Source organism: Tupaia chinensis, unplaced genomic scaffold (assembly GCF_000334495.1).
Source record: "Tupaia chinensis unplaced genomic scaffold, TupChi_1.0 Scaffold000528_1, whole genome shotgun sequence".
In the NCBI taxonomy this organism is placed as follows: Eukaryota; Metazoa; Chordata; class Mammalia; order Scandentia; family Tupaiidae; genus Tupaia; species Tupaia belangeri.
This window is the reverse complement of record NW_006160041.1, coordinates 482,083-496,070: the sequence shown is the minus strand read 5'-3', so window position 1 is coordinate 496,070 and position 13,988 is coordinate 482,083. Positions and strand designations below refer to the sequence as shown.

The following is a 13,988-nucleotide window of genomic DNA, read 5'->3' as shown; positions in this document are numbered from 1 at the left end:
TCCACATAATATAAATAAGCTTTATAATAACAAAGTGCATTTTTTCTACTTTATTTTTTCTTATAAGTTAGAAACCATTTATTATTAAAGCCTTTCATAGTTAAAATAACAGTATGTTCCAAGTACAGGGCATTTAGACTTTACCCAGGGGTTTTTGCACACTATTCTCATGACTCTGTTGTATTTTCCCCATCAGTAAATGAGGACCCTGAGGTTGAGAGAAGTTGAGTGAATTGCCCAAAATCTCATGGAGAGTCAACGGCAGAACTCAAGCCTGGACAGCGAATCCAGCTCTCCTGCTTATTACATATGACAGCAGCTCCAGCAGTAACAGTATTAAGCACCAATCACCCCATTACCAAAACTGTAAAAGGTAAGACCAACATTAACGGCAGGTTTAGAGCTTTATGAATAGGAGTCTGGTGGACTTTTAATTCACTGGCACTTAAGTTATTTATAGATAGACAAGAAAGATGAACTGAAGGGGGATGACTTCTCAACAAGGATACATTTACCTTGAATTCCTACTGGATTAGGAGCTTATCAACTGCAGGCTTTGCAGTCTAGCAAATGACATAGAGTTGAAAACACGTAAGCACTAATATTGACTATGTGCTCTACTATAATCACAAAGGTAATCTCTTAATGTCTTGGTGCTTACAGCTCTTCATTTATAAAGTGGAAACATATATTCTAGTTAGAGACTCAAGGATAAAAGTGTAGCAGATTACTGGCCTTTGCCCTTTCTTACAGCCACCTCACGTTTCAAAACTTCCCATCCTGCCTTGGTCCTGACATTCTGTCCCCTCTTACTGTCACTCTGTCACTAAAATCTAACTACCCAACTGCCTTCAAGTCTCAGCACTGTCCTTGTAAGAGTCTTCACTTATTTCACGAGGCCTCCTCATCTACTCCCTTCAAACTACTAGGATTTAAAAAAGAATAATTACTGCCTCATACATGGGATGAGGCTGAAGTGAAGCCAAATCCATAAGAGGCTTACCTATAGTTTTAGTCCTAAATTTTACACAGACAAGTAGGGTGCCACCAGGGAGCAGTGTGTTGCCTACTTTTAGCATGTATTTAAAGTAATTTTCAGCTTCACTGTTTCCTAGACTTGATTATCACTACAGAGGTACCACCAATAAAGGAATGTGACAGAACAGAGATAAAGCCAATAGAACTGTGGAGTTAAATTATAATAATACCTTTGGCGGACCTTGATGCTGGTTAGTATTAAGGACAAGGAAAAAATAGGGCTTCTACTCCCATTTAAACACCATGAAGATAATCAGCATGAAGGATGAAGAGGATCCCCACGGTTCTTTGAAGTGTCATCTAATGTCACCGTGTGTACGAGTGTGTGTATGTGTTAAGAGTGTGTGTGTGTGTGTAACTTAAGGTCACATCCTGATATCTATTTCCATCTATCCACCTTGCTGAATGACTTTGGTAACATTATTTTCTCTCAAAACAGGGAGAACAGTACATATTATATAAGTATATAAAGGAATATTTCATTAATCAGTGCCCCCCAAATAATCAGAGATCAAATAAGAGGTAGTATAGGAAAACGACAACAATAAAGGTGATTTTATGGCATTCTGGTAAAAAAAAGACTAAAACTCACTGAAAAATTTTACCAAAGTTTCTATATTTCTTTCTTCCTTTTCTTTCCCTTCCTTTCCTTATGTTCTTTTTTTCTTTCTCCTCCCTCCTTCTCTCCTTGCCTTTCTTTCCTTTTTATTGTCCTTTTTATTGCCAGTGAGTGTGTGCACTCTCCAGAGAGAGAAAGAAATGGGTGGGGGGTGAGGGAAGGAGAACGCACTCCCCTGGTGAAGTGTAGTTATGCCACAATCCCTTCTGTTCCATTTCTCTAACCAGCTGAGATTTTAGACATGCACATACATGTGTCAGACACAGGGGCTGGGACTTGAACCATGCAATCAGCCATATGGGATCCAGCTCCTTTAACCACTAGGCTATGGGGCCAACCCCTAGAGAAGTTATTTCTAATGATCCTATACAATTTATTTATAGCTAAACATTCAAATCTGTTCCTGAAGCAGGTATATAATAACCAGGAACAGACTTAACTGTGCAATAACAGAAAGTTACTTTCTTTCAAACAGAAGAGGAAAACTTTGGTTCTTCAGTTTGAAGCTAACTAATACTCATTTGGGAAGGACAGAACAGCCTAACCTTGGGTTCAAAGAGCTCTCGGGCTCCCCAGACTGCACGTACCTGCTGGGTGAGAAGATTGATGTGGCTAGATGGAGAATACTGCCTTGCTGCCTGCTTCTCGGCCAGTCGCTGAAGTTCAGCTGTGACCATACTGGGGTTGTATCGCTTGTTGTACAAAGAACCATCTTCTCCCTCCTTTTGTGTTTTGGCTACTCCCGAATGATGCTTGTTTAGATGGTATGAACCTGCTAAAAAAAGAAAAAAAAAATTTCACCCACTTAGGAAAAAGAGTCTAAAAAAAAAAAATCAAGATAAGGACAGGGAAATCTTAGCTCAAGACATTTTACTAAATCCTAGGGATCTTTAACAAAATAAGGAGCAATAAGTTTATCTTGAAATGGCACCAAAAATATTTAACAGGGAAATAGGGCTGGCCCTGTAGCACAGCATTTAAGTAGCACAGCATTTAAGTGTTGTGCCAAGGAAGCTGGGTCCACATGGACAACCAGGGTTCAGGTTCAGGTTCAGGCCCTAACAGCTTGTAAAAACACACTTGGTGTGTATACATGCTCAAGATTCTGATGGGATGGTGAATTGGAGGAAAGGTTTGAGCACGACCAGGCACACTGGAAGGCACACTTGCTTTCTCAGTTTCTCTCTCAAGAAATAAAACACTTTTATTTTTAGGTTTTTGCCATAGGGCATATGCACTTGCCAGAAAGAAATGGAGAGAGAAACAGTGAGACATCTCCCAGGAAAGATGGACATGCCACAGTCCTTTCTCCTTGGGTTTTGGGTATGTATGCACACACATCAAGGGTGAATTACAAGCTGCCAGGTCTGAGGCTTGAAACGCAGTCAAACCATGTGGGAGTCAGGTGCCTTAACCACCATGCCACCTGCTGGTCCCTAAAATAAACTTTAAAAAAAAGTTCTATTAGTAATTTCCTGGAACTTGCTTTTGTATTTAATACCATATTTCCAAGATTCATCCTTGTTAAGTATAGCTGAAATTCATTCATTTTATTTGTTGTTTGGTATTCTGCTTTGTAAATATATAACTTATTAGTTTATTCCCCTATCAATGGATATTTTGGTTAGTTCAAGCTTTTTTCCTATTATAAACTATGCAGTTATGAGCCCTCTTGCATATATCTACTGGGACACTTATGAAATAATTTCTCTTGTGTATATGGACTGCTGGGTCATAGGGTGTGTGAATTTTCAAATTTATATAACAATACCGAAGTGGTATATATTCACATTTCCATATACAAGAATTCCTGATTGACAGTATTGTCAAGAAGCTTATTATATTCACCTGATTAATAACAATGTTGAGTTGAGCAATCCACAATGGCCTAGAGGTTAAGGGAGCTCCATATCATATAGTAGATCACACAGTTTGAATCCTGGCTCCAACAGCTTGAAAAGCATACTGTCTCTGTGTGTGTGTGTGTGTGTGTACACATGTACTCGGAAATCCCAACAGAGAAGGCCTTGTGGCATGACCACACACTATTAGAGAGACCTTATTCCTGCTCCCTTTCTGTCTCTGGTAAGCACACACATCTATGGCAAATTAAAAACATATATATATGATGTTGAACGCAAGTTACTTTTCTGTTACCATTTTCTAATTTTTGAATTAACTTATGTGAGTTGTGCTTTTGTTTTTACTTTTGCTCCATATCATGAGATTTTATTTATTTATTGATTGATTGATTGATTGATTGATTGATTGAGGTTTTTGCCTTAGGATGGATGTGTGCACTCGCAGGAGAGACAGAGACAGTGAGAGGGAAACTGAGAAATCACCTCGCAGAAAAGATAGTCACGCCACAATCCCTTCTCTTCCATTCTCCTTCCGGGATCTTGGGGCCACATGCCCACGCACTGGGCATCGAGTTTCAAGCCACAGAGTGGGAACTCAAGCTGTGTTTGGCCGTGTGGGAGTCCAGTGACATAACTGCTACACCATCTGCTGGTCCCACACCATAAGATTTTGAAGATATTACTTTATTTTAGAAGTTTAAAGTTTTGCATCTAAAATTAATTTTATGAGGCCAGCCAGTGGTTCAGGCAACTGGATCCCACATGTTTAAGTCCAGGACCCAGCAGCTTGAAAAATACTCCAGGTACGTGTACATGGGTACTCAAAATCCCAAAATGAGGGAGAGATGGAGAAGGGATTGTGGTGGGACCATCCTCATGGGAGGTGCTTTTTCATTTCCCTGTTCCCCCAAGCGACCACACATGTCCTCTGGCAGAATTTTTTAAGAGAAAGAAAACAATTTTATGAATGGTGTGAGGCAAGAATTTCACATTTTTCCTCTATAGATTACCAACTACCCAAGCACCACTTATTGAGTATCTGTCCTTTTCCACTGATCTACAATGTCATCTCCGTCATTACAGTTACATCTGTTTGTGTGACTGTTTCTAACTTTCTATTCTATTTCATTGGTCAGATCATCTGTATCTTTACCAATATCATCCTGTCTTTTTTTTTTTGAATGAACATTTTATTAATAAAGATATGCAAGTGATGAACAAACACATGATTTTCAATGTTATTAGTCATTAGGGAAATGCAAATCAAAAATCACAGTGAAATATCATTTTACATTCTCTAGAATGGTAGTAGTGAAATAAAAAAAAAAAAAAAAAAAAGGAAAAATAGATATGAAAACATTGAACCCAGGGGCCAGAAGGTGGTTAAGGTACTGGACTCCCATATGGCTGACTATGGTCTAAGCTCTTGATCCAGTGGCTTGAAACTCACTCCGGGTGCATGTGCATGCATGCCCAAAATCCTAAAAGATGAATGGAGAAGAGATTGGGACTTGGTGACCCCCAACAGGAGGTGATTTCTCACTTTTCCTCTCACTGTCTCTCTCTCTGCCTCTCCGATGAGCACATGCATCCTATGGTTAAAACCTTAAAAAAGAGAAATTGAAATCCTAATACATTGCTTTTGAGAACACAAAATGGTGAAGCCACTGGTAAAATAGTCTGGCAACAGCTTACTAACCACTAGTAAGCATGCCCAATTTGTTCTATTTTAGTGAAATTATTTACAACTTTTTCACATATTTGATTACAGGACTTTTAAAATGGAGACAATGATCATTAATCCGTTAATCATCCTGTCTTAATAATCATGCCTTAATATTGTCTTAATGAAGTGCTCCTCCACCTTTTCTTCTTCAGGAGAGTCTCACTATTCTTGGTCTTTTGCCTCTTGATTATCATCTTGGGTTTATCAAGTTCAACAACAAGCTTGTTGAGACTGTAGCTGGAACTATATTAACCCAGAGCTTAATTAGATAAAAACTGAAACATGATATTGAGTCTTCCTACAAAAGCATATTTATTGATTTAATCAGTTTTTCTCTAGTTTTCTTCAACACTCTTATAAATTTCTAAATTTATCCCTGGGTGACTTAAAGATTTTATGTTATGGCAAGTGATTTTTTTAAGTTTTATTTATTTACTTCTTGAGAGAGTGAGAGAGAGAAAGGGAGGGAAGAAGGCAGGGACCCATAACAGGGTCTTGCAACACCACAGTTCTGTCACAGTCTCCCAGCCAGCCAATACGGTCCAGTGGACCTAGGATCCAAACCCTGGGCCTTTCCATATGGTTCCAGTACCACACAGCAGTGTACTACTGCCTATGATACCATAGGCTGGACCTAAATGATGGTTTTTAACACTGTAGTCATGGTTGCACAATAATGTAAACGTACCCATGAACTGAAGACTTAAAAATAGTTAAAACGGTAAATTTTATGTACATTTTTATCACAATTAATAAAAGTTTTCTAATACTTTGCAGCTGATAATTTTAAAAGCTATTGATTTTTTTTAAACTTTATTTATAAGTGAGAAACAGAGAGAAAGCACCCACAACAAGATCTTGATGCACTGGAGTGGTCCAGCTTCAGCCAGCCCCAGATCATGGGCTTCATGTACTCAAGGAGGGCTCTAGATGCAAACACAGAGCCTTCCTATGTAGGTCAGCCTTTAAGAGTGTTGAGTTTTACTGCTGAAGCACTGTCTGTCTCCCCACTCCCACCCCAAGTTACTGTTTTTGTTTTTTTTTTTTTCATAGAGAGTTAGTTTTGCTATAGGGCACGTGCGCTTGCTTACCAGAGAGAAACAGAAAGTGAGAAATCATCCTCCCCCCACCCCCGCCCAGGGGGGAGGGCTACACTGCAATCCCTTCTTCTCCATTCTTCTTTCAGGATTTTGGTGGCACGCATACAGCGTGAGTTTTAAAGTCACTGGGTCCGGGACTCAAACCGTGGTCAACTACATGAGAGTCCAGCAATGCAATCATTATGCCATCTGCTGATCCAAGTTACTGTTTCTTTATATTGATCTTATGGCCATCTAATACTGGTAAATTTTTTTTCTAATATGAAACTGTGGATTATTTTATATAAAACATATTAAGGACAAATACATTTTATTTCCTCCTTTTTATCTTTATGCTTCCAATTTCTCTTATCTTACTAGGTTAGCTCTGGACTGTACCAAACACTGAACAGAACATTAGTAGGCACCCTTATCTTGTTCTTAACGTTAAAGAGAATGCTTTCGAAATTTCTCCATTCAGACTGATAGCTTCTGAAGGTTTCTGACAAATACCCTTTACACATTTGGAGAGCTTCCTTCTCCTCGTCTGCTGAGAGTCATCATGAATGAATGTACAATTTTATCAAATTCTTCTGAATCTACAATGATAATGAATATGGGTGTTCTCCTTTAATCTGTCTGAGTGGCAAATAACATTTATAGCTTTGTTTTTGTTTTAAACATTGTATTATGAGAGAGGAAGAGAGAGACCCGAAGACCCGAGACAGGTTCTCGCCATGCCATGATCCCCTTCCCCTAGCTCAACAGCTAGTCAGGATCCTGAGCATGCATTCTTGGCATGCTTCAGGTCAACCTGGCATCCAAATCTGCAGGCAGTTATGTGGCTTCCAGCACTACAAGTCAGCATGCCGCCACCTGCATCACTGCACCTGGGACATCATTAATCCATTTTGTTAAACCTCTCCTACATTCCGGCCTGGTTGTGTAAAATATGCTGGATGCTGCTACTTCACAGGTTAAGTGTATAAAGGAGGTACTGGTCTGATTCACAGCCCACCCCAAAAAGCTGGGAGGATGGCACACAGCTATAATCTACCATCCCAGCTATTTAAAAAGCTGAGGCAGGGGGATTGTGAATGAGCTGGTGGCTAGCGTGGATGATTTAGCAAGACTCTGTCTGAAAAAACTAAGAGTGGTAGTGCATACCTGTAGTCCCAGCTACTTGGGAGGCTGAGGCAGGAGGAGAACAAAACAAGACCCTGTCTGAAATATACTCCTGGCACACACATGCATACATAAAACTTGCCCATGGAGTAGGACTTCAAATGTGCTAGACTGGCTGCCTTTTATTTTTATTAGAATGTGTGCATTTATGTTCATACATGTACGTGGTATATAATCCTCCTAACACTGTAATTAATTGGTTTTGTTATCAAGGTAAAACTAGCCACGCAGAATGAGTTGAGATGTGTTGTCTCCTTTTACGTTCTCTTGTATATGTTTCATAATGGAATTATCTCTCTCTTGAAAGATTGTTAGAATTTGCCTACAAAGGGACCAGCAGGTGGCGTGGTGGTTAAGGTGCTGGACACTCCCACGTGGCTGACCATGGTTCAAGTCTCAGACCTGGCAGCTTGCTTTCTCACTTTCCCTCTTTCTGTCTCTCTTGTCAAACTAAAAATAAACGAATGAGTAAATAAAATTAAATAATTAATTAAAAAAAAGAATTTGCCTACAAAAATATCTGGATGGGCATTAGGTTTTCTTTGAGGGAAGATTAGCTACTGTACCAGTTACTTTAATACTTGTAGTACTATTTATAGACTTTCTTCAGTTTTTTCATCAATAAACAGAAGTTACACTTTGGTAGTTTGTCTTTTTTAAAAATTTTTAGTTGATAGTACCAATTTTGTTTTCTATTTTATTTCTTATTTATATTTAATTGTTGTACATCTTTGTGGGGAACAACATGGATTTTCAAAGCATATAAGCCACGTGTGACAATCAAATCAATGACAATACCATATCTATTGTTCTCAAAAAAAAAAAAAAAAACCACCACCAATTTGGGGTATGCCATTCCACAACCCATTTGCCCCCCATAACCTGCAGTCCTGTGTCTGGTAAACATTTTTTTCCCCTGGTCCCCTCCAACCCTCCTTCCTCATATAGTCTCTGGTATCTAAGTTGTCATCTCTGCTTCTGTGTCTTTAAATCTTTCAGTTTCTGCCAGAGTGCAGACATTTGGTATATATTATGCAAGGACATACAGTGTTTCTCTTTCATAGTCTAGCTTATTTTAATTAGCATTACATCTTCTAGGTTGGAGCACTTTGTTTTGAACTATTTTATGTAAATTTTCACTTTTACTGGAATACAGTTGTTAACAGTATCCTGTTGTTTTTATAATCTATGTTAGAGCCATATTTTCTATGTTAGATTTAAATTCCTTATATTATATATCTATGTCTTCTATCTTTTCTTTGTTGGTCTCATCAGAGGTTTGTCTATGTGGCTCTTCAAAAAAATCTCTTTTGGCTTTAATATCCTCTACTCTATTTTTAAATTTTCTGATTTTTACCTTTTCATTTTCTTCTCTTTTTTCAACTTTATGTCAATTTATGATGTTAAAAGTTGTATTTATGCTGTCTAAAATGAGACACTTATTAGCATATTAATTTTCAGCCTTTTCTCTTTACAAATACAAGTATTTTAAGCAGTAAATCTCATTCTGAACACTAGCTTTCATTGTACACATGCATGGGCATCAAGTTGTTCTATTATCATCCAGAGCGCATCCTCTTCACTTTCATGATTTCTTTAACTCTCGGAAATACATGGACGTTTGTTATATATCTTTTTGTTACCTGTTTTTTTTTCCAATTGTGAACAAAGAATATTACTGTGTGATATGAAGCTGTTGAAATTAGTTCTTTTGTTTATGATGCAGGACATGATAATAAATATATCTTGTGTGCTTGAGAAGGAACTTTCTTTAATGGTTGAGTTCACAGTCCTATACATATTTACAAACTTGTCACCCTGTTTATATCATCTTTATCTTCTCTGATTTTAAAAAATCTGTTTAGTAAAAAAAAAAAAGAAAGAAAGAAAGAAAAAAGCTCTGGGCGCGTGTGTGTGCATGCCCAAGATCCCAAGAGGAGAATGGAGGAAAAGGGATTGTGGCGTGACTATCCCCCCTGGGGGGTGATTTCTCACTTTCTGTCTCTATGTCTCTCTCTGTCTGTCTGGCGAGCACACACGCCCTATAGTGAAAAATCTCTCCAAAAACAAAACAAACAAACAAACAAACAAAATCTGTTTAGTGTATTAGTAATTAACAGAAGTAGATGGAAACCTCCCACTAAGACAGGGGATTTGTAGATTCTTCAGAGATTATTTCATTAGGTACTTTTAGAACTCTTATTACCTTTCGGCTGAACCAAACCTACTTGCCATTATGTAGTTACTCTGTTTCTAAGAAAGTTTTAGATTTTAAAGTTTATTTTAGCGTATGTTAACATAGCTATACCACCTTTCTTCTGGTTGATATTTACATATGTCTTTATCCTGTTATTTTCAACCATTCTGTGTCTATATCCTCGAGTGTGCCTCTGGTAAACAGCATATAGTTAGATTTTTAAAACTTCAATCTGACAATCTTCTAGAAAGTTAATTTCAACCCATGTATGTTTACTTGATTCTTAAAATATATGAACGTGGTTTACCATGTTTTAATTTTGATTTTTTCTCTACTCATGATAGAGCCCGTGTGTGCACACATGTGAGGGAGACAGGAGCACTACCCACAGGGTCTGGCCACACTGCTAATCCTCATTCTCCAGTTGTCCAGCCCACTGAATCCTGGGCACTCTGGCATGCCTCAGGTCAGCCAGGCCAGGGATCTGAACAGCTGTCACTACGTGGGATCTGGCTTCTCTTTAACAGCACAGACTCAGCCTGATTTACTGTTTCATATTTCTCTTGCTCTATGCTTCTTGTCTGTATAGGCCAAAGTTTGTGGGTGTCTTTTTTTCCCCCCTCAATTCATTTTTCTTCTCCCCATAGGTTTGGAATTTCTGTACTTTCATTCTTTTTGGGTGACCTTTAAAATTTGTTACTGTATATTTAGCTTTTAAAAAACAAAACAAAACAAAAAACTCTAGGAAAGTATTATCTTAAGTCCATTGATGAATTATTCAATTGTCATACATTTTTTTAACTCCAATCATTTGCAGGCTATTGTGGTCTACTATATGTATTCATTTGTATACTGTTGCCTATTACTGTTCCAGCCATTTAAAATTGTTCTCTAACCACAGAGGAAGAAACTAAGCCAATAACATAAAGTAGAGAATCCCAAATAAATGAACATTAAATAATATACATAAATATAAGCAGTATTCAAAAAGTTCATGGATAAATGAAATTAAAGTACAAATTTATTTTGATGCAAAAAATTTGTTTAAATCCATATTTGATAATATAAAATTTTGATAAACTTTCTGAAGACCCTGCTTATAATCCATGAGTCAGAGAAAAAAAATCACAACAGACATTAAGAAATAATGTTGAATAGACCAGCTTCTTCCATTTCCTATCCATCCTCACTTGAAAAATGAAAAGGAAGGTTTTGTTTTTTTAAAAAAAAGTATTGGTGATAACATAGGATACTTAAGATATTGATCTTACTGAATTTCTGATATGGGGGGAAAAGTTCAAACCAGAATATTATCATTATTATTATTAATACTACTGATTTTAGAATATCAAGTCATAAGAATAAACACTTGTGATCAGAATTGGCAGATATGCACACATGTGTTCACTTATAACTTATTAAAGTAGATCACTTAATAGCTCTGATTCAAGGTGCACATTATAATATCCATCTCATTTGAAATAAGATATTAGGAAATACAGATTGACTATTTACAAAGTATGGCTTAGCTACGATTCACCTTAGCATGGTTATTACTAAACCATTTAAAAACTTGAACAATGTTAAGACATTTTCCAAACTGACCTATAGATTCAATGCAGTCCCTGCCAAAATCCCATCTGCCATCAGCTTTTTTTTTTTTTTTTTTGCAGAAATTGACAAGCTGATATGAAAATTCATATGGAAATGCAAAGGACTCGGAACAGCATAAACAATCTAGAAGAATCACCCCTGGTAATTACAAAACTGACTATAATGCTATAATCAAGATGATGTGGAACTGGCATGTAAAACATAGACTGATAGAATAAAATTGAAACTCTATAGAGACTTCCACATTTTTGATTAACTGATTTGAAAAGAGGGCCAAGACAATCCAAGGGGGAAACAATATTTTTTTTCCTAATAAATGGTGCATGGGCAACTGAATATCCACATGCAAAATAATGGCACATTACACAATACATAAAAAGTAACTCAAAATAGAAAAAAATAAAAAAGACCTAAATTTTAAGAGCCTAAACTACAAAATGCTTGGGAAAAAAACAGAAGGATGTCTTTGCAATTTGGGGCTAGGGAATAGCTTTTCAGGTATAATTCCCAAAGCACAAGTGACAAAAGAAAAAAATAGATAAAACGGACTTCATCAAAATTTAAAATCTGGGGGGACCAGCAGTTAGCATAATGGCTATGTTGCTGGACTCCCACGTAGTCGACCGCGGTTTGAGTTCTGGACCCGGTGGCTTAAACTCACGCCGGGCGTGTGTGCGTGCGTGCCCAAGATCCCGAGAGGAGAATGGAGGAGAAGGGATTGCGGCGTGGCCATCCCCCCTGGGGGGTGATTTCCTGCTTTCTATCTCTCTGTCTCTCTCTGTCTGCCTGGCGAGTGCACGCGCCCTATAGCAAAAACTTCTCCAAAAAAAAAATTTTTTTTAAATCTGTGTGGTTCAAGAAAGTAAAAAGACAACAGATTGGGAGAAAATATTTCTAAATCACATATCTGGCAAGGGACTTGGATCCAGAATATATAAAAAAAAACCAACTAGGATGAGTAAAATAAAAAAGGACAATTAATAAGTATTGACAAAGATGTGGAGAAATTAGAATGCTCATATAAGGCTGGCAGTAAAATGATTTAGCCACTTTGGAAAACAGTTTGGAAGCTCCTCAAAAAGAGGAACTATAAAGGCATGTGACCCAGCAATTCCACTTCAACTATACACCACAAGAAAAGGAAATATAAAAACTTGTGGATAAATATTCATAGCAGCATTATTCATAATGGCCAAAAAGTGGAAACAAACCAAAAATCCAACTGACAGATAACAAAACATGGATTATCCATACAACCAAATACTTAAAGAACATTATGCCAAGTGAAGGAGATCATGCAGAAACCATCACCTACTATATGATCACACGGTTATGAAATGTCCAGAATAGACACATCTATAGAAACAGAAAACAGATCAATGGCTGCCAGGAGCTAGTGGGAGGAGAAAATGGACAGTGACTGCTCATAGGAATGGGGTTTCTCTGGGGAGTAATGAAAATGTTCTAAAATGTAGATAGTGCTGCTGGTCGCGTGACTCTCTGAATACATTAAGAACCACTGAATTGCACCCTATAAAAGAGTGAATTTTATATACTGTGAATTATATCTCAATAAAGCTGTTATTTTAAAATGGGGGAAAGTTTTCACTGGTAACATGGGTCTACTTCATTTATAATTAGATATCCTATGTTAAGAATTCTTTGCATTTACTCATGTCATCCTTGACTTTAAATACATTAAAAGGGGGGCCAGCAGGTGGTGTGGTGTTTAAGGCACTGGACTCCCACCTGGCCACTACATTTCAAGTCCCAGACCTGGAGGCTCTCTTCCTCATTTTCTGTCTCTCTGTCTCTCTCTCTCTGGTAAGGACACATACCCTACAGCAAATAAAAACTAACTAAATAAAAATAAATAATTCTTTAAATAAATCAATAAATAAAAAATTAAAAACACTAATCTGTCTGATGCCAGGCATAACAATTTGAATCAGAAAAAAAATGCATGTAGAATACTTATAATTCTATGATTATCTATAATGGGAAAACTCTTGACTATACTCTAGGCTCCTAGTGAACAGAAGCCTTGTCTTATTCATCACTTTATCTTTGAGTCCCTAAAAGAAATCCTGTTTCATACTGTGTCAACGAATGAATGCTACTGGACAAAGTGTAAGACTCTTCCTTGTTCATATCAGAACAATGCAGCATGTGTCCCTTTACCTTTCAAAAGAAAAGGCGAAGGGCAGAGATGACATTCTTTATTTACTGGGAGTGGAAAGAAGCTGACATTACAATCTGCCTTTCATTTCTCACTCACCTGCCTTTGCTGAAGAGGGACGAAACAGTTTCTGGCTATAGATGTGTGCAGCACTTTGGAAAGAGGAAAAGGGGCCAATGGTGTAACTGCCTGATCGACAGCGTGCCAGGCCAGCCGGGCTTGGTACATTTTGTATTCCAGGATGTATGGAGGGAGAAGCATTGTCAGGGACTGGGTTCAGTAAAACTGTTGGCTGGTGAGGCACACTGGGGATAGCTGGAGGAATTTGAGACAAAGAAGAATGGTGGCCAGGCCCTGGCGAGAGGTCAGTGGTTGCAACAATAGATGACAAGTGAGTGTTGGGAATTTTCTGCAGAAGAGTAGCGGCAGGAACAGAGAAAGAAGCAGAGGAAGAATTGGTATAGACTAATTTAGCCTCTTTTCCTGCTG

The 13,988-nt window shown here is 37.8% G+C and overlaps 1 protein-coding gene across 17 annotated transcripts in view; it reads right to left on the bottom strand.

The window, feature by feature from the left end:
- TTLL5 (tubulin tyrosine ligase like 5) overlaps window positions 1–13,988 on the bottom strand; it is a 330,457-nt gene that overhangs the window by 150,999 nt on the left and 165,470 nt on the right. For 11 of the 17 annotated variants that reach the window (XR_003550803.1, XM_027775153.1, XM_006157045.3 and 8 more), the window contains 2 exons: window positions 13,599–13,988; window positions 2,245–2,432 (listed from right to left, as the gene is read on the bottom strand). The exon at window positions 13,599–13,988 ends at the window's right edge or, in 9 of these variants, runs on beyond it. Coding sequence is in view for 16 of the 17 variants with exons in the window: in XM_027775153.1 (XP_027630954.1) it covers window positions 2,245–2,432; window positions 13,599–13,988 (578 nt within the window). In the remaining variant the exon portion in view is untranslated. The remainder of the gene's footprint in view (window positions 1–2,244; window positions 2,433–13,598) is intronic. The other 6 variants (XM_006157044.3, XM_027775159.1, XM_006157046.3 and 3 more) reach the window with 3 other exon arrangements.